This window comes from Dermacentor andersoni, chromosome 1, assembly GCF_023375885.2.
Source record: "Dermacentor andersoni chromosome 1, qqDerAnde1_hic_scaffold, whole genome shotgun sequence".
Lineage (NCBI taxonomy): Eukaryota > Metazoa > Arthropoda > Arachnida > Ixodida > Ixodidae > Dermacentor > Dermacentor andersoni.
Window position 1 is genome coordinate 93,472,908 of NC_092814.1, and position 24,906 is coordinate 93,497,813.

Sequence of the window (24,906 nt, forward strand, 5' to 3'; positions counted from 1 at the left end):
CCAGTGCAAAACAAAGAAGCAAAGTGCACTCGGTAACCTACAGGTTTCGACGCTCCAAGACCTACCTCTGCTTACACAGAGATTGAGAAATTTGTCTGCGACGAGTTTTACCCGTGAATTGTGATGAGGTGCAAAGGCGTCAGAAGTATATAGTTAGCAAAATAAAGGAGGGAAGGGATTAGAAAACGGTCGTTCGCCGACCATCGCACTGCCCAGCTACAGTGTGTACAGAGGCTATTGCTGCAAACTGTGAGGAAGGACGCTGTGGAGATGTCAAATTACAGCTCGCAACCCCCGTGTATTAATTGTGGTAACATTACCTGTGCTACGCACTAACCTATACAATCTGCTAGACCCGCGAGCAACTTTTGACTCTGACCAAACGAAGAAGAACGCACCCCGGACCGCAAGGTAGCGGTCGTCACGCACGAGTTCAGCGGATGGAATTGCAACCTCCAGCGCTGCAGCTCCAGAAATTGGTTCCGAACACGGCGAAGTCACGCGCGGACACCACGTTTTGTGCCCAAGATTCGGCGGGGCGCACGGCCGCCTATATTTACGCGCGGGAGACACCTTGAGCACACAGCGAGCAGGTCTGCACCAAATGTGTGCGCGAGTAATCGCGCTCGTCTCCGAGCCGACGCGTCTCGCTTTCCATAGGTCATTGGTCGCGAAGCTTAACGCCCATTACTGGCACGTGCTCAACTTTGCATCTGGGTGCATTGTTTTCAGGCAGCCGATCCTCCGGGGAATGCGCACAATGGGACGGGCGGGAGGGGTAGAGCTCAAAATGGAGCGTGCCCTTGCCAAGCCATCCAGGGGAGCGCCGCCGGGAGCGATCGCGCAGTCATTTCGCTCCAGTGACCGCGCTCACCCCTTCTGCAACTGACTGCCCTCCGCACATGCTTCCCCCTCTGAGCAGGGGCGTCCGCTTTTGTGGCGAAAAGTGGCCCGAACAATGGGACAAATTGCAGTGGCGCCTTTATCGCGGCAACAGGTGCCCCTCATCACGAGCCCTGCGGTCAGCAAAGCGCCCGGTGGCTGTTGCGGACCCTTCGTGCCCCGCTGTTGGCGGCCCTGATGATTGCGCTCATTGTCTTGGGCGAGCTCGTTAGGCGCGGAAGCGCGATAGCGCGCGCGCTCTGCCCCGATCGGGCGCGCGAGTTTGTCGTGCTCTGAAAAGCACCACTACTTGAAGATGTCCCGCGCGCGCGCTCATTTTTCAGCGGAGGAGGGAACTCGTCACGCTTTTCAGCGAAACCGCCGCTAATTACTGCTGGCGCTGGCCAGCGCAGCGAAGCTGCGCACGTGTCACGCACCTGTCTCTCCGTGCATCGCTCCGTCCAAGCCGCACGTTCTGCAGCGACGAGTATAATGATGCCCGCGAAAATAACGGTATCATGCTGTACGATGATCCTTTGCCGACCACCACGTTTAGGGCAGATAAGCTTGACAGAAATAAATGAGCGCGGAGAAAAGAACGCGCGAAAGACGTTGCTGAACTGCTTCGTTGTTACAGTTCAAAATTTGCCCCGATCCTACTGGACTATAATGGCCGGGGCTAGGAGGTCAGGCAAGGGGGAGTCTGGGCGCTTTCATTTCCTGAACTACGCAAGGTTCCACCACGCGTCCACTTGCCAAAAAGAACGCGTTATCAGTGTGAGAGCTCGCTGTTCGACTAGTTCGTGCGCTTTCCTGAATCAACAGCGCGGAAGGGACGCAATGCACAAGAACGGCACACACACACACACTCGTATATGCAGTGCGGTACACTGTTAAAGGGTTCACTGTAATATGCGGCTCTCACTTTGACGGCACTCTATAGCTGCAAATGCCGGCACAGTTTACGTCAACGTTCTGCGCAAGTGCGTAGAAAGGTGCCAGCGCCACCAAGCACAAGTCATCCGCTGCAAAGCCGGGCGAGTGCGTACTTGCCAGAAGGAAAAATTAATGCACACGGGCTTTAAAATCACGCGTTCCCTTTAACAGATGACCACACAGTAGACTTTCAAGCGGAGCGTACACGTACGCACTGACAGGCACCACCTTTGTCGCAGCCTGTATAGACTGGAGTAATATACATGCGTGCGTTTAGGGGTATACCATGAACAACATACATAACACCTTGTATTAGTATCGACAGTGTCTAGTACAAAAAGCGTTTCTTAAACGATATATGGCACTGCCGACAAGAAATCACACCAGTAATACGTGAAGCCCATGTAAAGCTGAATGTAACTCAGCTGCTTCCAAGATTTTCTCATTGACTATACATGCGTTCCAAGAGACAAAATAGTAGCCCTGAGCGAGGAGAATAAGCGGATCTCAGGGGATCGATCTTTCGTTAGTCACGACCATAAATTCATAACATCGCAGAGAGTCGGCGATAGCTGGCGTGGACGAATAGTCGATGCTCCAATAAAGCAAGTTTAGTGTAGCTCCGTGTGGTGTAAAGCTCCGTGTCGTCCGCTGCGCATGGACGACACGCAAGGCAGGGAGGGTATATGCCTGCGCGCTATACATGCACTTTTCTGTTTTTCCTCCCACTTTGGACACGACTTACGAGACTTTCGGCGAGAAAGGGATTCAGATGAGGGTCCGAACATATACACACACGTAGACGGCTGGGAGCATACCAACAGCTGGCCAGACCCGGAACAAGGTTCCCGTCTCTGTAATCGGCGGGTTGCGCGGCGGCTACGCGCGCTAGCGCTGCGGGATATGCACGATACGTGTGGCTTTCAAGAGCACCGCTTTCTTTTTTTTCTCCTCAAAGCTTACGAGGCGATTCTGCTGGCGGCTCCGCTGAAGCCAACTATCGAGCGCTCGCCTCCTCCTCGAGTTTTGTGATAGGCGCTGATGCGTTCACCGCCTCACGCTGACGAGTGGGCGACGGCAGCTCTGCTAAAATGCGACGCTGCAGATTCGCACGCTTCCGACAGAATCATCATCGCGAGCACGATGAGGAAGTAAAGCGCGCCGATGTTGCCTGTTCAGCCCCGGAGACCGCGCTGCTGGGCCCCGCTCGACTTGGCCCGCGGCGTTTCACCTCGAAACACGTGTGAAGATGACGGCCTCTTGTCGGAAAACTCATCGCTGAAACCGTGGGCAGGGCGCGCGAAGGACGCTAAATAAGCGCGGCGTAATTAGAACTGTCAATCATGCTTAAATAGAGTCACGGTTAACAAGAAACAAAGACGCGGCGAAAGAAACAAAGAAAAAGAAAAGGGGGGCGGGGGTCGGTGCGCCTCTTTTACGCCGCGTCCGTGAATAACGAGGCGCCCTGCGAGAACTCGGGGCGGCGAGTCCCGTCATGGATACTATATACGCACCTGATGAAGTTGCGCTTGGAAAGTTTATCGCCGCTTTGTTTTTCTTTCCCACATGCGAAGCTAATTGCAGCTTATTGTGACCACGACCTGGTTGTCACGCGCCCTCAAGGCGAAGAGTGGTCAACGGCTTTTATAGGAGGAGACCGCTTCTCCAGGGAGGGGCACCTTTTATTACTTTTTTTTTAGCACCTCGCAGTGTCTTGTAGCCCGTTTAAGAAGCAGCCCAGCCCCGTCTGTCCTTCCAATTGACACTCAAGAACAGGGAATGAATGCGGTTCTCAAACAAGTGGGTGGTGGTGCGTGGAATCGAGTCGGCAGCCATATATAAGCCCCGAGCGTGCGCTATAACCACTGCTCCACATTCACCTTCTGTTGCGATCAGTTGTTAATCGTCATAAGCTAAGAAATTAGCCGAGCGTGTCCATCCTCAGCTGAGTAAGATTCCCCGGAAAATACATAGCGGCGCGCATTATACAGGAAGGGAAGGGCTACGGAAAGGTGGGTGTGAGGACAGAGATTACAGTATTAAAAAAGATTCGCGCCGACTCTCGCTATGTGCGCAGTATGCACCGCGGAAAAAAGGAATACGCTCGCCATGGGACTGGAGGATGGAAAGCCGCAGCTGGGGCCTTCGGGTCGACTGGCCGAGGCCAAAAGGGCGGAATCCCGAAAAGAAGCATCTCGGGAGCGGATGCATGCCCTTCCAAGACGACACTGTGTAGCAGTGCGAAAATAAGTGGACTGGGAAAGGGACCTCGAGATAACGCCTCGTAACTGCTGCTCCCTGTAATTTTCTTATTTTTCTGACGTTGTTGTGCCGACTTCGGTGCACCACTCTATATGACGTGACAATACCATCGTCGTGCTTTACGGTGCCTTCCTCTTAACCCCAATGGATACAGTGGGGCTCCTATATGAAATACCGTGCCGTGCGCTCACCGGCGATAAACGCCGATGTTGGATTTGTATAATCTCAGAAAGACGACATGCGTTCTCCGGTTTGGGCGCTCCGGCAAACGGAACTAAGGACACACGCTAGTTTCTCAAAGAAGCTGACGCCTCTTTTTTTATGCTTTTCTGTTCCCTTTTTGTCGCACACATGCCGGTTTCCTTCGAGCGTTGCGAATGTATACGGGGGATTTGCCACATGGTGACGCGGCTCGTTGCATTTCTCGAGAACGCAACAGCATTGATTTCTTTTACTACACGACGCCGCAGTCTTTCCAGTCTGGCGACACGCGACGCGGTGCTAATACTCTGGTCGAACAGGTTGGAGTGGCGGGCCGCAACGTCTTTGTGTGCGGTCACGCAAGGAAGATTCTGCAACCGTGCCCACCGAAACTGCCCCTGCAGTGTTCAAGCTCGTACACATATTCGTGTCTTCGTAGCAACGAGTTTCTCGATTGCTGCAGGAAAGCTCAGTCCATCGGGCTGCTGCGCAAATAGCCGAAGACATTCGGCAGCCTTTCGGCTAAGCACTTGTAGCCGTAGATCCTAATGAATAAGACAGACGGAGTCTAATGCGGCTGACAAACATTTACTGATGCTCATTGAATGATACGAGAGTGTTGACTGTACGGATATATATGTCGAGTCTTGAGGTACATGGCGCCAAAATGCTTGAAACGAATCCGCCCAATAACCCTGTCCTAATACGAAGGCACGGTTTCAGGATCGCTCATGCATGGAAGCTTAAAGCACGCCTCTCATAGTGAAAGCTAAGAGCCTGTGATTCAAATAAGAGTGAACGCAAACTTAAACATGACATGGACACGCGTACGTTCCACTACGCTTTCGCTCTTTGGCACTATAAAGCATTCAGAAAAAGAAAGACTGCGTTCGAAATGGCTAAAAAGTCACCCATGGTTTGCGCTGAAGACGCAACGACTTTCGTATGAAGGACGAATTATTACACTCAGCGGCTATTCCTCTATACGGAAAAGCGAAGGGGAGTGACTAGCGTTTTTTCGTTTTCGAGGTTTCAAGGAACATACCGTACGGCCGCCACGCTCTCATCACTATAATATTTGTTGATCGACCTGCCGAACGCAAACTCATTGTCATTGTGCTTAACGAGTATGAGCAGATAACACGAAAATGAGAAACTTAAAGGGAGACTCATTATAAGCAACTTTATCTAAACACACGTGCATTTTAGACGTTTCGTAGTGAAGCTGCTTTGTTGGCGCATCTGCACCGGGAGTTTCCTGCGTTTGAGCAATGTTTATTACTTTACAGCCAGGATTCTTTTTCCTCTTCCAGTTTGTTGCATATCTCCTGAAGTAGATAGTAACGGAAAGGAGTAAACTGTGCCTTTTACCCATACCCAAAGAGCTGGTAGACGTCGTGTTGAGTCCACTTTCCTGCCTCCTCGGCACGATTTTCGTAAAGCACACGAGACCACTGATTCACGCTGATTCAGCAGATCCGTGATTACGCTTAGGTAGTTCAAATGTCTGAAAGCAAACCCCTATAGTCGCCATTCTCTAAATTTACACGCGGAGTTCACTAAGTCTGCGGGTGAACCGAAAATTGGACTCCATAGCATTTGAGATACTTCAAGCAGTTCAATGCTATTGCGCTTGAAGCGCGGAAGCCGTAGTTGCATTTAGTTGGAACGGCTCTAGTGCTGACAGACAAGGAGAAAAGAGAAGATGCAGCGTTTTAAGTGGTCTGCGTCTTTTCTTTTGACACTGCCTGTTCAACGCGAAGACCTACGCAACATAATTAACAAATTTACACGCCCTAAGTGCCACATTGATATGACTTTTGCTCTTGAAAGAACGGAATTTTGCGTTGTAAACAGGAACATCTGCAAAGTTAAGACTGCAATTTGGTCTATAGTAGGACTCGATTCGTGGCACCAAACAAAAGTCAGTGCTATAAGACAAGGGACGAAGAAGTGCACGACACACGCGTTGGGTGCACTTACCTCTTCGACAATTGTCGTAGCGCTGAAATTTGTTTGGTTCCACGAATCTAATCCAACTATAGCCGAATTAGCAGTCTTAATTCACCAGATAGTATAAAACAGGCGTCGTTCCTTGTTTTAACCCATAGCTTCAGCGCTCTTGTGGTGCACTTCTCTCTTCGTCCCTTGTCTTAGGGCCGAGTTTTGTTTGTTGCCAGGAACATCTGCATCACGTTACGAATGGACGCCGTTACAAATGCTTTTCTTTTGCAGACGATGTGCGCGCAAGAGATCAGTTGGATCGTGGGAATGAATTCCAGTCTTGGTACAGAGGTAAGGTCATCAACGTGTACACTGGATCCACTTGCCATGATCAAACGGCCTTCCTTTAAAACGTTCAGCTATACAAGTCTAGGTTCATTAAGAAAGACATGCCAAGCGGGACTAATGCACTGGCGTCCAAAATATTTGAGCCGACAATTTCGAGCCGGACTTTTTAGTCTATTCGTTCAGATCGGAGCAAAATGCATATGGATAACCAGCACTTTATTGTGGTGACGCTGAAGAGACTAACAAACAGGATGCACATGTGAGCTAGCTGGTGACATTTCAAGCATGAGAAATATCGCGAACACGAGACAAGAGCTAGGGACAGCGCCATTGTGTCATTGCATGCTCCGTGTTCGCGCTGTTCTTTCACAATGCTGAGACTAACCAACTTCATTAAATAGTTGTAGCAGCCGAACACTCTCTCGCGCCACGGTCTGCGCATGTCACAGCGATAAATGTGGGTGTGGTCTTAGTGTCATGCTCTCAGCACCAAATAATATGGAAATCAATTACGGCATCATTACACAAAGAACGAATGGACAGAAGCCTCGCCAAAGAGAGTGCAAATCATTATTTTTGAAATCTAACGAGGAGCCACATGACTACAAATCCACTATCGTTAACTTTTTCGAGTCATCACACATATTCTAGCGGTGTCCAGGAAGCTGGAGACGCACATGCGCGACGCGGTACTTGAAAACAAAACAAGGATGTCATCGCGTGTCAGCGTGGTTCCGCGCTTCCAAGTTGGTGACAGATCTGAGAGCGGGTGCTTAAAGGCGTGCACAACGCGGTTACTTTTGATGGAAGCAACACGCGCGCCGACGGCACGATTCTCCCGCGGCCACGCAGCCTCGCGAAATTCGCGCGCGTCAATGCGCGACCGCGGGCGTCACGTGCGCGCGGCGGCGGACCAAGCGGGAGTAAAAGGTGCGGCTTTGCTCCGGCTTGGTGGACAGCGCTAGGCGGAGCGCGCTCACCTAGCGACGGAGAAGCGTCCGGCGTACACGGGGCTCGACGCCGGTGGCGGCTGTCCGGTTGCGCGGGCCACGGCCATGGCAGCGGCGCCGTTCACGTCGCGCTTGCGGCCGGCCCCGCTGGCGGCAGGCGACAGGTCGAGCGTCTCGGCGCCGTGCTCGCCGGCGCTCGCCGTGGCGCTGGGCGAAGTGCGGCGGCGCTCGGCGCGCAGCACCGCGCTGCCGCTCCGGGGCCGCTCGGCGCCGTCGCGGCCCGCGGCCGCCAACGGCAGCTCGGCCCGTCGGGGAAACAGCACAGCTTCCCACGGCGTCCACCGGCCCTGGTCGTGGCACACTTGCACGCTGAGGGGTTCGCGCACGCGCTCCGGCAAGGTCCACGGAGCCGCCGCCGGCGCGTAGCAGAGCGCGGGCTCCACCGTTAAGGTCGACGGACACGGGGGCTCGTGGGCACACGCCGCCGGAGGGCCGCTCCTGCCACCGCTAATCCGCTGCCGTCGTGCCACCACACCGGCAGAGCGACTGGAGACGCCGCACGCAACTGCCAGGCCGTCCGAGCGGGACTGGCGCGGGCGGTGCCGCCGCCATGGGGCGCTCCCCCCTCCCCCCGGGAGAGACTCCTCCTCCCGCCGCCCCCCACGCCGCTGCGCACACCACCTCGCGGGCACGTGGAGCGCGCTCTGCCACGTGCGCCCCTCGCCCGTGCACCCTCTTCCGGGGTACGGCCTTCGTCCGCCACACCGTCCGGCCTCCCTCGGCGCCGCAGCACGGCTTCCTTGCAATGCAGAACGGAGTCTCTCCCCCTTGCATTGACAGCCGCTCATTGTCCGATTAAACAGCGCGAAAAACAGAGGGCATAGGAAGCCTTCCTGCTATCCTCTTTCGTCCGTGTCTTTTTGCGATTGTGTAATGATGCACTGTTATCAACTGGCCCAAAGATCCACTATTGGCAACTGCTGATCGCTACTGGAGAAACAATTGATAACGCGCATGCCGTTTGTGACTGGGAAGTACCGGGCTCGCCGAGTTAGAAAAAGGAAACGCGGGCAAGACAGATCGCGATTATTGTTGTGGGACAAGATAAGCCTAAAGGGAGTAAATTTTTCTAAGAGTGTACACTCTAAACACAGTTGCACCTTTTGATGTGGATATTTCGCACACAACAATAATCGTCATCTGTCTTGACCGCATTTCCTTTCTTTAACGTAGCGAGCCCGGTAATTACAAGTCAGGAACGGCATGCGCGTCATCAACACAGAACGTTCTCGACAGGAAAGAGCGCAGCGTTTTCAAGAAAGGAAATGCGGGCAAGACAGATGGCGATTATCGTTGTGTGGCAAATATACACTCCAAAGGGTGTAATTATTCCTTAAGATTGTAAGTTTACACCCTTTGAGTCGTATCTTGCCACACAATAAACGTCATCTGCTCTCTTAAGCAAAGTTACACCCTTTGGGGTGTATCTATGGCACACAACAATAATCGTCATCTGCCTGGCTTGCATTTCCTTTCTTGGAAACGCTGCGCCCGCTACTTTCCTGTGGGGAACACTATGCCATGCTGATAACGCGCGTGCCATTCGTTACTAGAAAGTACCAGGCTCGCCGCGTTAAAGAAGGGAAATGCGGACAAGACAGATGACGATTATCGTTGTGTGGCAAAAGGGTGTAGCTTTGCTTAAGAGTGTGCCTTGTCCGCATTTCCTTTCTTTAACGCTGCGAGCCCGGTACTTCCCAGTAACGAACGGCATGCGCGTTATCAGCATGACATAGCATTGCCGACAGTAAAGTAGCGAGCGCGGCGTTTTTAAGAAAGGAAACGCAAACAAGGAAGATGACGATTATCGTTGTGTGGCAGATATACACCCAAAAAGGTGTAAACGTTTTTAGAGTGTAGCGGGCGCGGCGCTTTCAAGAAAGGAAACGCAAGCAAGGCAAATGACCATTGCATTCTAAAGAAAGTTTACGCCCTTTGGGGGGTATATCTGCCAAAACGATAATCGTCATCTGCCTTGCTTGCGCTTCCTTTCTTGAAAACGCCGCGCCCGCTACTTTCCTGTCGGCAATGCTACGTCATGCTGATAACGCGCATGCCTTTCGTTACTGGGAAGTACCGGGCTCGCAGCTTTAAAGAAAGGAAATGGGAACAAGACAGATGACGTTTATCGTTGTGTGGCAATAGGGTGTAATCTTGTTTTAGAGTGTATATATGATATTGACACGTGTGCTTGTTTATTGGGTGACCTCGTTTCACCGCCTAACAAGTGTGATCGCACAGCGCCGGACGCACCTGCATGTATCGGAAGTTTATCGAATGTTATCGATGGTACTATCCGCGGTCTGTCGTCACCGAACCTTGTGCAATCTAATTTCATCGCATGACGCGAATGGTATAGAACTTTCTGGAAGACACGCGGGCTTCAGTGATTACTCTGGAACCTTCGATGGCATGATGTATAAAAGCCGGCGCGCTTGACCTGCTGATAAGATTTTCGACGATCGCCGACTGTGTTCGCCGCTGTCGCCGTTCTTTAAGTGCATATCCTGTTTTGAGGGCACAAGTTCGCCCAATGAAACGCTAGTTTCGTCATTCCCAGTTTCGCTACTTTCTTCACCGTCAGTACGACGTGACAATATGCACACAACCTCGTCCGCTACAGTTACTGCCTGTTGTGGCCTCCGAAATACGTGCACAGACGCCACCGCTATGAGAGTCATCATACACAGTATGCGCCAACCCCAAGTGCACATTGCCGCAGTGGCATGATCTCTGACCTTAGTGGCGGTGGTGGGCATGGTTTTGTTTTTTCTGCGCCATGTGGCCATAACGACACGATAAGGATGATGACATGACTACATCGTGACGCCAAGGACGGACACAGAAAACCCAGTACCCGGCTTTTAAATGCTTTCGCAGTAAGAACGCATCCATAAATTGAAGAAAAAAATTAAGTAGTTGAAATACATGCTGTACAATTAATTTTTAGAAGTGATCATCAAGCTGAAAATGAACACAAATGCAGGTAGCACAATTACACAAAACGCATATACGTATATTCGGTCGTGATGCAAGCTGGTTCCATGCCCTCATGATTTGTACAATGAAAATGGAGCGTAACCAGTGTGCGCTGTGGCTAACAAAATTTGCAGCAGATAAAGCAGAACTAAAAAGAAAAGTCATGTTTGCGAGAATCCAAGCCAATCTTCAATAATCACGTCGTTCAAGAGAGTAATAAAAATAATTGCCTTGAATGAATTGCCTGAATAATTGCCTTGTTCACTTGTTTTACGGTCGTCCGCGCGATTTGACAGGCTCTTATTGCTCGCCGCCAGCGGACGACAGCAGAACTGTTCCACTACGTTCCCGACTATTTACATCTGACCCTTGGGCCCGTAGCCGAATCTGGAACCCTTGTTAGACGCCTTCAAAGAGAAATGAAAATAAGTTCTGAACAGCCAGTCAATGGCAGGATATGATTTTTAGAATTTGATATAATTTTGCCTCAGTGGCTATGGTGTTGGGCTGCTGAGCACGAGGTCGCCGGATCGAATCTCGGTCACGGCGGCCGCAATTCGATGGGGGCGAAATGCGAAACCACCCGTGTACTTAGATTTAGGTGCACGTTAAAGAACCCCAGGTGGTCCAAATTTCCGGAGTCCTCCACTACGGCGTGCCTCATAATCAGAAAGTGGTTTTGGCACGTAAAACCCCATAATTTAATAATTTTGAAGCCTGGGCAAATGTGCTGGAGTTACGCACCTCGCTCAAAGAACGGTCTTCCTTAGTCTTCGGCAAGTTCTTAAGCGCGTAAAACGAGGCATCGCAAAATTACGTTTGCGAGCTGCTCTGACGCGCTCTAGCGAGCGCTCTGTGGAACCAAACGTTCAGCACAAGTTGACAAGCTATAAGATGTGCTGGATATCCGAACAATGACCTGCGCAGCATTGCAGTAACGTTAGTCAATGAAATGAAAAACGGTACAAAGCGGAAACAACCATCACAGCACTCAAGCATTGCAGTTATCACCTATATGTATACACCGCGAGTCCTACAACATAATGAAGGCAGCGGTGAAGGCTGAAGTGAAGGTTGTATTTAGCGCCCCTAATAAGCTTGGTACATTGTGTATAGAAGAGTGAATCATGAACAAAATGCAAAACAGTCTTGCTCGAAGAGGCATGCCCGTCGCTTTGGCGAGTGTCACACGCGGGTTGTCTGCGAGATTCCGCTCCCGTGCAAGCGCTGTTGCGTCAGTCAAACGGCCCAGGGATATGTGTTAATGACCACCTATACGTGAACATGTGGCTTGACTCAAAGGCTCGCCGTAGAGCCATCTGGACACCCATTGCCAGAAGGGTGGGTTCTCTCCTATCTGCGAAAAAAGAAAGGAAAGAAAATATTCGAGGATACCTAAGCCCTTCTTATGCGTTGTGAATGCGAAAGCATTAATGTCGAATTGAACGTCGCTGAGCGGTCCTTCGAGTTGTGAAGTCGTCGCGGGCAAGCGAGCGCGTAGAGATGTTTGGCCAACGCCTCCTAAATAGCACAAGGCCGGTGCACTTCGATCCGTGACGTCATGCCACCTTGCCCGACTGCCATAGAATCTAGTGGGGAAGCTCTCGAGTAAGCCGCGGTGACTTTGACGTCACCGCTTTAGCCACGCCGTGCATGGCAGCGGAAATTTTGATACAAGTAACATGATGTCATAAAGCGGAGTGCACAGGCCTGCTATATATAGCAGGCGCTGGTTTAGCCCAGTGGGTAAGACGCTGAGCGTGGGGTCGTAGGTTCGAAGCTCGTGTTTCTTTTCGAACTTATTCTGTTCTTTTATACATTATTTTTTATAGAGATTACCGAGGCGAAATTAGAACGCAGGCGAGAGCTAGCGCGAACAAAGAACGCGTGGATAACACAGGCTTCCAAGAGCGAAGGTGACGTCGCGACACCTGTCGCGCCAGCAGTTTACCCTTTCGCCCGCTCTGCTCCATCGAAACGCGCATGAGACGTGGCGTGGCAGCCAATGGGAATTTAAGTGCCATTTTGCTGCTACAGACGCCGGCTTTCTCGCTCAGCGGGCTTTTGCTGCTTTCGCATCAAAAATGCAAAATAGTCAAGAAGTACCGCGAAAATCTCGCATGCGAGATCTTTGAAGCGTTCACAATCTTCAACACGCGGCGACACGTAAGTCAGTTCTCCGACCCTCTGCCTATATACCAAAGAAATATAGTACCTGCCATGCTGATGGCTTTTTTTCTTTTTCATGTATATTCTTTAGTAGAACGCTGCACTTTTGTATCTAATTTTTCGCGTTGTTTCCAGTCTGGGAGCTGCCGCTCTATCCTTGTGGCAAGAAATGAAGAGCCGTCCGGTCGGATAACGTCCAGGAAACGTGGAAGAGCATCAAGCGATAGACAGCGAGGCCACCGAGTTTTGCTCGGACGTCTTCAAAGTTGTGATGAGTAGAACAGCAAAAATAAGGCTACTGCAGGTGTCGTCGTGGGCAAGTGTTTTACCAAAAAAAGTGCACCGCAGCGCTGGCCGCACACTGCGTCATTCACGCCCGTGGACCCGAAGACCAATATGAGGCCCTGAAACAGGCATGTCCTCTCTTTGTTGCTCGAGAAAATCTCAGAAATCATATTAAAGTAGTGAGAATGAACTCGCGGAAAAATGTCCTACCGCACGTGACGTATACGTATTATCACTGAGATCGACACTGCAATGGATGATCAATGATCCCTACAGGCAGTGGTGGCACTGCAGGCGTCATTTATGATGTCGACACTGTCATCCCGAATGACGACTTGCCAATGCTAATCAAACTAACGACAGGTGGCACTTTCATTACGAAGATTTCTAGACTTGGAAACATACGTCGCGTGAAGGTTTTGTTTGAAGGAGACATCCTTCTTTTCCACGTCAAAGTAGGACATGCCCGCCATCCAGTACGACCATTCGTACCGAAGCGCTATACAGTGCTTCAAGTGTTGCAAGATCGGCCACGTAAAGAGTGTTTGTGTGAACAACGTCGTGTGCCCACGGTGTTCTGAGTCCCATTCAGAAGACGCCTGTTGCACAGATATTCTAAAGTGTCCTAACTGAAGTGGTGCGCACAAGGCTGCATCAAAGGATTGCCCGCGGGTGCAGAAGAAATTCGCGACCCTCAAACGAATGATGCGGGGCGATTCAATGCATCGAGAGGCCGCTGCCGCTCTTAGGCGACGTCGGCATCGACACCGAAGACGTTCACAAAAAAAACCGCAGCTGCAGATAGTGACAAGCCATCTTCCGTCACAGGGGTTGGCGCCTCAACGCACAGCACCACCAAGGCGGATAGAAGGAAAACAAAACGGGAAGACTCGCGCATATCGAAGGATGGCCTGAGTTAGCGAGAAAACAACGTTCTGATGAGCCACCTGTAAACGCACCGACCTCGATGCCTGCAGCAACTGTTGAAGCGACGTTGGCGGATGATCACCAAGTCATCAACATTTTGCAGTTTCTCATGAATGCAATTCGCGTAATACTGAACAATATAAAAATTTTGTCTGCGCAAAGAGCGCTATAGGTGCTCGACACTTTGAGTGCAGTGCTTGCAGCCCTTGAGTGAAATCATGGCTCGCCAGACTGGGGTCATTTCACGACGAGGTCCGGAACACGTACATATTTCAGTGGAACGCCAGAGAACTTAAGTCATGCATGTCTGACTTTCGGTAGTTTGTGTTCATGAATCAGTTGCTCATTATCGTCATCTGCGAGCCCAACCTATCAGCTCGCATCAGACTGTCCGGGTACGAGTGCTTTGTGTCCGCCACACACGGAGAAAACAGCAAGATTATTGTTTTCATACGAAGTGATTTTACGTATGTCCGCCATCCAGTGTCACCTGACCATGAAAACCAGTACGTGTATCTGACACTGAAGAACAGCAAGTTAAATTTCACAGTAGTTGGAGCCTATATATCGGCCTCAAGTTGGCTGAACAGCGACCGGTTACGGCGAATCATCACAGTGACTCCACAACCTTGGGGGATGACTGCAGATTTTAATGCCCACCTGTCTCTGGGGAAGCTCTAAGATGAACTCGAACGGCAGAAGATTAGTGTCATTTGCCTTCGACCAAAAGCAGTGTTTGTTAAATGGTAGAAGCCCCATCTGTCTGCGTGGGACTGTCTACAGTAGCTGCATAGACATCACCTTTGTTTTCACTCCTTCACCAGCAAGGTTAGGCGCTTTTCGGATACTGAAACGTTGGGAAGTGACCACTGTGGGGATTTGGGGAATTCGACGCGCCATTGCGCGGGCGCATTTCACCCATGTTCTGCAATCCTTAGGCCACGCCGTCCTCGCTCCGAGCCAGTTGTCAGCGGTGGCGCTCCACTCGCGATGGTTCGCGGTGAGGGTGGAGCTAGTGACGTCACGAAGCGGCCCCTGGTGGCTACTGCCGTGACAGTAGCGACTCTCTTGCTCCTTGGGACGGCGCCAGGTACGTACATGCTTCCTTTCGTCCGCCGACACCTTTGTGACTAGGACTGAGCTCACGCACGGTGCCTTTGCCCATGCGGGGAGCGCGTACCTCGTGTTGATCCTACCCCGACGCTAAGGCGAAGAACGGGTGCCTAGTGCTCGCGCGAGGTCGTACCACGCCGAGCTGCACTTATCGGAGGCCCAAGCCGAAGGAGATTGCCCGAACTCTCGCGAGTTGGCCCATCAGTTATCGCGAGAGCAAGTAGCATAGCCGCCGGGACTTTTCCTAGCGGCGTGTCCCAGCTTCAGCCTGTGCTCTCGCAGTGACGTGCTACTGGCGCCCCTCACTGTATTTTCCGCCCTTGGTGCGGGACCCCTTTGTTCCCCACCGTCCCGGGATCGGGCGTTTGTGCAGTGTCGGGTGCCGTCGGACACAATAAACGGTTCCCGTCAACTTAGGGCAATACTGTGTTCTTGCGTGGGATACCTCGGTAGCCCCTTGTAGCCTGAGCTCGCGCGCAGCGGCGCTAGAGGCTGACGGCTGACGCGGCCCTGTGGCTCGCTAAGCTCGAACCCGCGGTGGTCGGTGCTCCTGTGAGACCCGAAGACCCCACACCACTTCCCCATTTATCTTAGAATGGAATGGCTGACAGGCTTCACTTTTACCCGGCGTCATCCAATTTATCGATGGCCGATGTTCAAATCAATTGTGGAAAGACTGTTGTCGTCATGGCTAGAGGATGGCTCTAACCTAGAGGACGCTATAAAAGGTTCCTTAAACGCTGCCACGCATTCGCTTTCGAGAGCGTTTTCAAGCAACAACTACTGCATTTAGTTGGAGAAGCTTCTTGCGATTTGTCGCATTGTGGGGCGAAGATAGGTGTACGAAGTCCGTACATGACTTGAGTTTGGCCAGACGCACTCAAAATAAAATTCAGCGTCGCATGCCCAAACGAACATCAAAAAGATGGATGTAGTTCTGCGAGTATTCAGATCCAAGAAAACCGTTGTATCACATATAGCGAACTATTCGTTGACGATTCGCTGACGATTGATGGAAGAGGACTGCTGGTGAAACTAATTATGCTGGAACATCGATGCTCGACCACTCAACAATCTCACGCGACCCCCACATGGACAGCCCCTTCTCTATGGACGAACTCGAAGCTGCACTTGCCTTGTGCCTTGCCTTGTTCATCAGTGCCAGGACTCGATGGCATAACCTACCGTGCTCTATGTAATGGCGAAGAGGCTCGGACAGTACTCCTGCTCTTGTTCAACAACTCCTGGCAAACAAGCACGGTTCCCCAGGAATGGAAGACTAATCGCTTGGTTCCGCTGCTCAAGCCTGGCAAGTGGCCTGTAGATATTCCATCATACCGGCCGATTGCGCTTGCCATCTGCGTCGGAAATCTAATGAAGAGGATGATTCTAGCACTATTAGAATGATATATAGGACATTACAAGGTGTATCCAGACGCAATGGCCAGATTCAGGAGTGACCGTTGTTCTATAGACGACGTTGTCGATGTGCATGGTAACGTACTTCGAGCACCAGAAGTCCCGAAAAAGATTATCTGCATGCCTTGTTTCTGGATGTTAAAGGAGTTTATGATGGCATAACTCACAAAGCGATCCCCAGCACGTTAGAAGCAGTAGGGCTTGGCGGCAAGCTCTATTTGTGGATATTTAGCAACCTACAAACGAGATCCTTTTTCAAGCTTACCGAATATGGCCCTACCACCCAGAATTATAATAACCATGGGGTCCGCGTCAGGGTGGACTGCTGCGCCAAACGGTTTTCAATATAACACTCATTGGACTCACCGAAATCCTTCCATGCACCGTTGGGCTCTCCGTCAATGCCGACGTCATTTGCATTTGGACATCAGGTGTGACGTGACTTCAGCTTCGTGCGCGGCTTCAAAAAGCAGTCACTTTATCGTCATCCTACCTTCGTGAACAAAGACTTAAGATATCATGGGAAAAGGGTGCAGTGGTGGCATTTACCAGGAAACATGTCTCCGTACGTGATATCCATCGACGGACAGCTGATCTCATACAACACGTCACATATATTTAGGGGTGGTTATTGACAGAACTCTCCCCTAGGTCCCCCATGGGAATTACATTAAGAACGTCTGACGGGAATCTGCTAAATGTTTAGGTTCCTAGCAAGAAAGACCTAGGGAGCTTCAATACACTGCATGCTGCAACTGTACAGGGTCATTTTGCGTTACAGCCAACGGGTCATCTCCAACACTTGCAGAACTAGCCTTAATACATTCCAAACTGTCCAAACCCAAGACCTCAGGAGGTACCTTGGTCTACCGCGGAGCGCGGCAGAAGCTATTGCAATCGCTCAAGATTACGCAATCAAAACGTACATCGCCATTGAAACAATGCGTGTGCACGAAAGACACTTCGCCCGGACCCTTACCCACCACTTCGCAAGCCTCGCAGTAGAAAGGCCCCACACGACATTCAGTGCAACTATCTGCGCGCACCGTGCCTCTCTTAAGTTAGGTTACGGACCTGCGGCAAAACCTGAGATTCCTCCATGGTGTGTGAGCGTTACCCAAGTAAACCTCACAATCCCAGGACTTGAGAAAAAGTCGGACTTACCGTTATCTGCACTCAAGCAACTTAGTTTAGCCCTCTTGTACGAGAAATACAGCGACTGCACACACGTCTACACTGGTGACTCCACTACATCAACCATTTCTGGTGGTGCTGTAGTTATACCAACAAGGGCAATGACGAAAAGGTTCAAGACTTGTCATATCACTACGTCTACAGCTATAGAACTCGTGCACGGCTCTCCGCGGTGTGCTTTATGGGATTAATACAAAGAGTCCTGGAAAATAGGCACTCTTCTGCGATTCAAAGCCGGCATTACAATGTATGTAGTCGTTCCTCCGACATGGAACCTACGATCAATTAACGTGCGAAATCCTGGAGCTTCAGATGAAAAATCACTTCAGATGAAAAGGCCATGATATTTCTCTTCGGTGGATGCCAAGCCATAGCGGTATCATTGGAAAGGACGACGCAGATAAGCTGCAGGTCGGACGTCAACCGCTGCGTCCCCATTATTCTCTCAAGGACAGACGCTGCGAGACAGCTTCGCATCCTGAAACGCGCACTCCCGTTAGCGGGGTGAAACACCACCCATACAAGCCGCACCAGACTGCAAGACTAAACTCTTCGCTGCAACTCGGACCTCAGGCTGGACTGCGCCCACGCGACGCGTCTCTTCTGTGTCAGTTGTGGTTAGGAGCTGCCTTCCCGAAAGCTTATTCAGCCCTAATTGGAATGGCTGACAGTCCCGCATGTGATGTTTGCAGATGCGAGGAGAACCACCTATTGTGCCACTGTTCTCAATCTGAAACACAAAGACAACCTATGCCGAACGCATGGAGAAGCCTATAGATGACAGTCCACTGAGTGAACAGACAATACTGGAACACCATCTCTACCGATCATCAGCTCAGAAGGCATTGCAAGCACTTTTGTGCTTTCTGAAAACGGCTGACCTGTGCGAGCGCCTTTGACCGCGGAGTGCTGTCCGTGCATGTGATCACACGCGCCGCTTTCTTTTCTCTTTCTCCTCGCCCTTCTGTTCCCCTGTTCCCTTTCCGCAGTGTGGGGCACCCAACCGGACTCTTGACTCGTTAACATCATCATTATTATTATTGTTATTATTATTATTATTATTATTTGTCTTGAAAACATATATACATTAGACAGGAAAGGGAAAGCGAGGAGCAGGCTGGCAACTGTCACCGGAAGGAGCACAACACCTGCCTACTTCAGAAAGGGGGGGACAGAAAAACAGAAATGGAAGATAGGAAATAGGGGCGGAAAGAGGAAAAAAAAAAAGAAGCAAGCTGACATCCCTGCCACTAGAAATAAAGCATTTGGTCAGCGCTCTGTCCCCAGTTTCATTTTTTTCTTTTTTTTTGCTGTGTCTTGTGTCGCGCTGGTTAAAACGGTTGTTTACATGATGATCGTTCTTTCCGGAGCTGTACAGGACTGGCGACTGCGGAATTTTCACACACGAGAGCAGATGGCACTAAGTCATTGCCGTTTCAAAGTGCAAGAAGAGTAAGATATTCACCGAAAACATGTATTGGTCAAGGTACTAAAATGTTAAAGGAAAAAAGATTCCCGCAGAACAGATCTGACGATGACTGTCGACGTTAATACCCTAATGCGATAAGCATTCAGGTAATGTAGTGACACACAGTAGTGCCACAGCCCAATGGCGTCCTGTATGAGCTGTATATATATATATATATATATATATATATTCACCTTGTTCATGGGGAATTACGTCCCACGAACACGCAGCACTGTTGTATTTCTGGGAGACCAATGTCTTGAACTTGCATTGCGCCATGCATGCAAAACGATATGCTCGCGTTCGTTTGCTTATACACCCTTAGCTGGGTAACCCTTAGTATAGGTGCACAAATTCGCATTTATAAGGTACATTGTAACTAATACATTTTAAGTTACATTGTAACTAATACAAAATATAAGGTACATTGTAACCAATATAAAATAAAAGGTACATTGTTACCCTTGAAAAATATGCAACTTTAGAGGTTACGCTGTACACCCTTAGCTGGGTAACCCTTAGTATAGGTGCACAAATTCGCATTTATAAGGTACATTGTAACTAATATATTATAAGTTACATTGTAACTAATACAAAATATAAGGTACGTTGTAACCATTATATTACAGGGTACATTGTTACCCGTAAAAATATGAAGCTTTAGAGGTTACGCTGTAGTCCTTTATTTTCTAAAAGCAAATGTAACCTCTAAAGGATGTGTTAAATTTAGGGGTTACTTCAGTAACTTATACGGATATTTTCTTCTTGATTGCATTCCATTTTTATAGCCAAACTAGAAAATTTGCACTGTTCCACTACAAGATATTGCCATCTCGAATTGGGGCGATATTGTCATGCCTGCCAGCTAGCTATGTTCTCACCTCAGATTATAGTTATGCTGGTGTTTAAATTGTGGGACTATAAAAGAAGAGACTTTCACTGTCAATGCATTTCATTAAAGCTTTAAAGACAGCAAGTAATTTGCTCGGGTTGGTGTCGACCCAAACATTTGTCTTTCAGTCCCATAATTCAAACTTCTACATGACAATCTGTGGCGAGAAGAAATCAGAGGCAACTGACAGGCATCACAATGTTGGCCCCATTCGAGATGCAGAACATTTTCAATCATGACGCCATGATAGATTTTATAGGTTAGCTATAACAATACAGCGCAATCACAATAAAGACATCTGAATAAATAGCCGAAGTAACCCCTAAATTTAACATAGCCTTTGGGGGACAGTTCCTGCTTGACTGCCAATATAACTCAGCTGTGTGTTTCTAACATATACTGCCTCTGAGTTAATGTCCCTCTAAAATATGTGGAAGCCAAAAATACCTTCAGTTCCTAGAGTATTACATACTTGTGCAGAAAAGCCACTATTTATTAAAAATCCATCTTCCAAAGGCACAAAATTACTTGAAGTACACTCAATGAAGAAAAACACTTGGGGAAGCAACATATGCATGAGTATTGTAGATTGGCCATAATAATTTAGTTCAGGTGAGCAAAAGCATACTGCAAAGCGCTGCTGGCAATAATATTGTGACAATGAGTTGTTTTAATGTAGTTGAAGGCAATGTCATTATTTCACTTCCTAACTCTGCACCTAGCCTTTGTAATAAGCTGTTCCGTTTAATATTCTGTGAATGTTCTCGAAAAATAAGTTGGAGTACTCTCAGGTACGAATTCTTTATTACAAGTTTTTTGTTGAACAAGGTCTGATACAAAAATACCATCCATGAGACCTCCCATATACAGTCATTGAAGCACCACTGTGTGAAATGACAAACATCAGAATTGATGCCATTTAATAACTGCAATACTAGATTTCTGCACAGGCACAGAGATATATACCGATCTGCTCACTGAGCAAAGGGCAAATAGAGTGCATTACATTTTGCAAAACAACCATTTACGTGGGTGAGTTAAATGCTTAAGCTATGTTTATAAGAAATTCTGAGGCCTATGAATACACAAATGAAATAAAATTAACCAGCCTTCACCACAAGGGAGAGGAACAAATGACTAGAGCAAGTAAATGCACTGTTTGTGACTAGAATTAAACAATGTATGACGTGAAAAAAACAGCTGCTTATGGTGTAAGCCTCTCCCATCTTTGGAGCTAACCAACCGCATTGAAGTAAATCACACACTATGTTGTTTTTTTTTTCTTTCACTTCAGAGTTGGTGAAAAACATGGAAAGCAGCGCGAACAGCACTACTCCCTAGATTACATTTTTGCTGCTTAGGAGCGCAAAGAGACGTTTGAGACGGGAAAGCAGTCCTTTCACTAGCTTGTCTTATGGGAGCACAACTTTTTGCACGAGGGCAAGCATTTGGTAAAATGCAAATGGATATTCTAGGTTTTTAACATAATATGCCAAAAGGCAAAAGATAAGTGCCCGTTGTATTTCAGACGTGGAGACAGTGATGACTTCGGCTTGGCTGCCAGCAAAAATACATATCTTCTCAGGAGCGCAGTAAATGTGAGGTGCTGTTACTTGGAGCTCATCAGCTGGCAATGCCATCTATGAAAAGAAATTAAAGATGATATAAACCACTGCCCGAAATTTATTTATGTAGTTTAGAGCACGGCATGCATGTCGCATTTTCCCACATAATAAAACAAAAGAGATGTACGAACAAGGGCAAAAGGAGAGAAGTCAGCTAGGAAAGGTGGCACTAGTAAAACGGGCAGGTGTGTTACTCACATTCAACATGCATTGACTGTGCCTTAGTAGTTTGGATTTCCTAACTCACTGAAAACAACTAACGCTCAAAACTCGCATCTGTAGCCTAGTGTAGGTTGAGCCAGTTCCCCTGCGTTGTTTTCTTAATTGTTCGCATCTCTTACCAAAGTTTTCGTGGAAGAAATATCTCCACAAAAAGAACGAATAAAGTGCCTTCTTATCTGTGTAAAAAATTTTATTCAGCCCAGGATATAAGCAGAACTTATTTATCTGCTGACATCTGTAGCCCATTATTTTAATGCTCGTAAATGAAAGGCAAGAAGAGGTCACACAACAAGCAAGACAATGCACAAGATCTTCTCCCACGGCATAGATGTAAACCACATATCGGCACCATCAATGGCATATGAACCAATATATATATATATATATATATATATATATATATATATGTATATCGGGCTGGTATTGGTAGTATAATAAAGAAAAAAGATGGTACGCCACACACTTTTATTGCACAGTGCATTTTTTTCCGAACGTTTCGCTTTGACAAAGGCTGGTCCACCAGTCAAAATGTACGTCGCACTATTTTTTTTCTTCATACGCACTCATATTCATTATACTGACCTCACTACATATAAACGATCTGTCCAGACCAACATTACTTGCAAGAAAACCTAAGCAAAAACTATTACTATTAGAGCCCATTAGATCAATTTCATTTTATACACATTAGGACACATGATTGTATCTGAAAGCTGATGAGAATCGTCGTAAAAAAGCAGGGCTGTTCAAGCAGCAGTACTTTCATATCGAATTCAAGTATAATAGAAAGATGAGCCCTGAATATAGAATCAAATCCATTATATATGCATGAACTAACGTACAGTGCGTAAATTGAGATTGTCTGTCATTTGGTTTCAAAGTTGTTGCAGTTGTCAGGATGACAAGCAACTTCAGAGAGAGGCACTAACTCAAATTCCTTTCATTTCTCAGGACACCTGCACTGTACTAGCATACCTCAGCTTATTCTGGAATATTGTGGTCACTTTGGTCTACGTCTGCATTCTTTTCAGCAAAGATGCATCCCAACGACACCACACTAGCAGTAAATATTCCTGAACGGCAAACCGGCCTCCACTGACGTAGAACGTCTGCCGCGCGAGAGGTGTCTAATGTAGACGGAAATTCGGCCGGCGCACCGCCCGCCGCCAAAGCCACCTTGCCGCCTCACGACCGACGGGCCAATCGACGACCGCGAAGCTGCGCGCCTCCGCCACCGGCAACGCAAACATCGGCTGCAGCTTCTGTTCCACGCAAATCCCCGCAAAATAATTTCCACTACATAAAGTGATGCGTACATTGTACATGTTACGCAAAACAATTTATTTATTTATTTATTATTTATTAGTATTACCCTCAGGGCCAGAGGCATTACAGAGGGGAGTGGAACATAAAAAAAAGACACTATACAGGTTTTTCTTCTGCTAATACAATGTTAGCTGAAACGTGAAGCAACAAAAATTCAAGCAATTGACGGATAACAAATATAATTACATAGTTGGTTAGTTACATTGCAATACATTAGTGTTTAAAACATTATGAAACTGGGAATATTGAACAGTGGACGTAACTGCTCCAGGAAGGTGGTTCCAGTCCTGTGAGGTGCGGGGTACAAATGATTGATAACATGTTTGAGTTAAGCACGACATTATTCCCACCTTTTGTGCATGATCGAAACGAGGGGAAATGTATGATGGAGGAAGAATAAGGTCGTTGTGTAGGGCGGGACTGTAGTATATATCCACTGTCACAATATCCACTGTCAAACGTTAAACACGAACGAGAGCACGGATACCTGTCCAGCTCAGCTGCACTGCACGGCTCCCGACGGCAGACGACGGGCGCGGCTGTGCTCGCATCACTGCCAACGGCGCCGCTAATATTAGCGTATTTTCTGAATTGTATATAATTATTGCGAAGAGCGACAGCAACGGTATGTAATATTGCGGCTTGTGAGCGTCGGTGATTCATTCCGAAGCGCCAGCCTTCGCTTCGACGTGAACCGGAAAAGGCCTAGCGACGATATCGGCGCCGCCGAGCGATGAGCGGCGGTAAGGCTGCCGACATTGCCAGAACGACCACTCCTCGGTCGCTACTTCGCTGTACGAATGCGACACAAACGGGTCCCGGTAACATCATATGATCACATCCTATCTACGGCAAGTAAATCTCGCCGTTCGCGAGGAAAGCCGCCGTCGAACGGCGGCCCGCGAACGGCGCGCGATGGCCTGCCGTGCCGGTAACGTGGACAAGCCTTAAAGTGTCGTTTTTGAGTGTGGAAGAAACATGGATGCATTTCCGCGCAAATCGCTGCTTACCCCTTTGCTTTCTCTCTCTTTTTTTTGCACTTCCCTGACCTATAATGAAGGAAAAGCTGCAGCCTAGCTATATGCTGAATACAGACAAACCAGAACAATGCAAGAACACTTACCATGTTCGTCTATTTTCCCATGCGATCCGGGGCTGTGGTCGCAGTAGTCACAGCAAATGTTCGCCGAAATGAGGACACTGAAGCGCTCACAGTCACAAAATGACTCTTTGCAGCGGCCGCGCATTATCCCAAACAAGTCTCTGTTCGTCACTGCCATTGCCACTGACAAAATTGGCGCCGAAACTAGCAACAAAACACATGCATATACACAGCTCACAACGCCATGTTTGCAACTACCTCCCGTCATGCAATGCTAAAACTATATACGGAAACGCGGAGAGATGACATAACAACATGGCCGCTGCTTCTGTACTGAAGTACAGTAACTGAAGCACGATGGGGACATTCTGATCCGGCTGCACATATTCAAACGAAAACAGAGGTTCGTTGAGGGTAAAACAAAAACAAAATCTTATGGACATAGTGCGCTCTTGGAAACAATGCTGCTGCATTGAACATAATTATTCTTTATAGCTATCATGGTGGTAGAACTTCAGCCAACAGTACTTTTCATCTGTCTACAGGGCTCCGTGGTAATGGAGCGGCTGTATGCGGCTTTTCCGTGCTGGGTTTGCTGCGGT

General features: G+C 48.7%; 1 protein-coding gene across 1 annotated transcript in view; it reads right to left on the reverse strand.

Moving 5' to 3' along the window:
- Positions 1-8,386, reverse strand: part of twz (BTB/POZ domain-containing protein twz) — a 104,627-nt gene extending 96,241 nt beyond the window's left edge. The window contains exon 1 of the mRNA XM_050192187.3: positions 7,554-8,386. Coding sequence (XP_050048144.3) covers positions 7,554-8,371 — 818 coding nt within the window. The 5' untranslated portion in view covers positions 8,372-8,386. The remainder of the gene's footprint in view (positions 1-7,553) is intronic.
- Between the last annotated feature and the right edge of the window lie 16,520 nt (positions 8,387-24,906).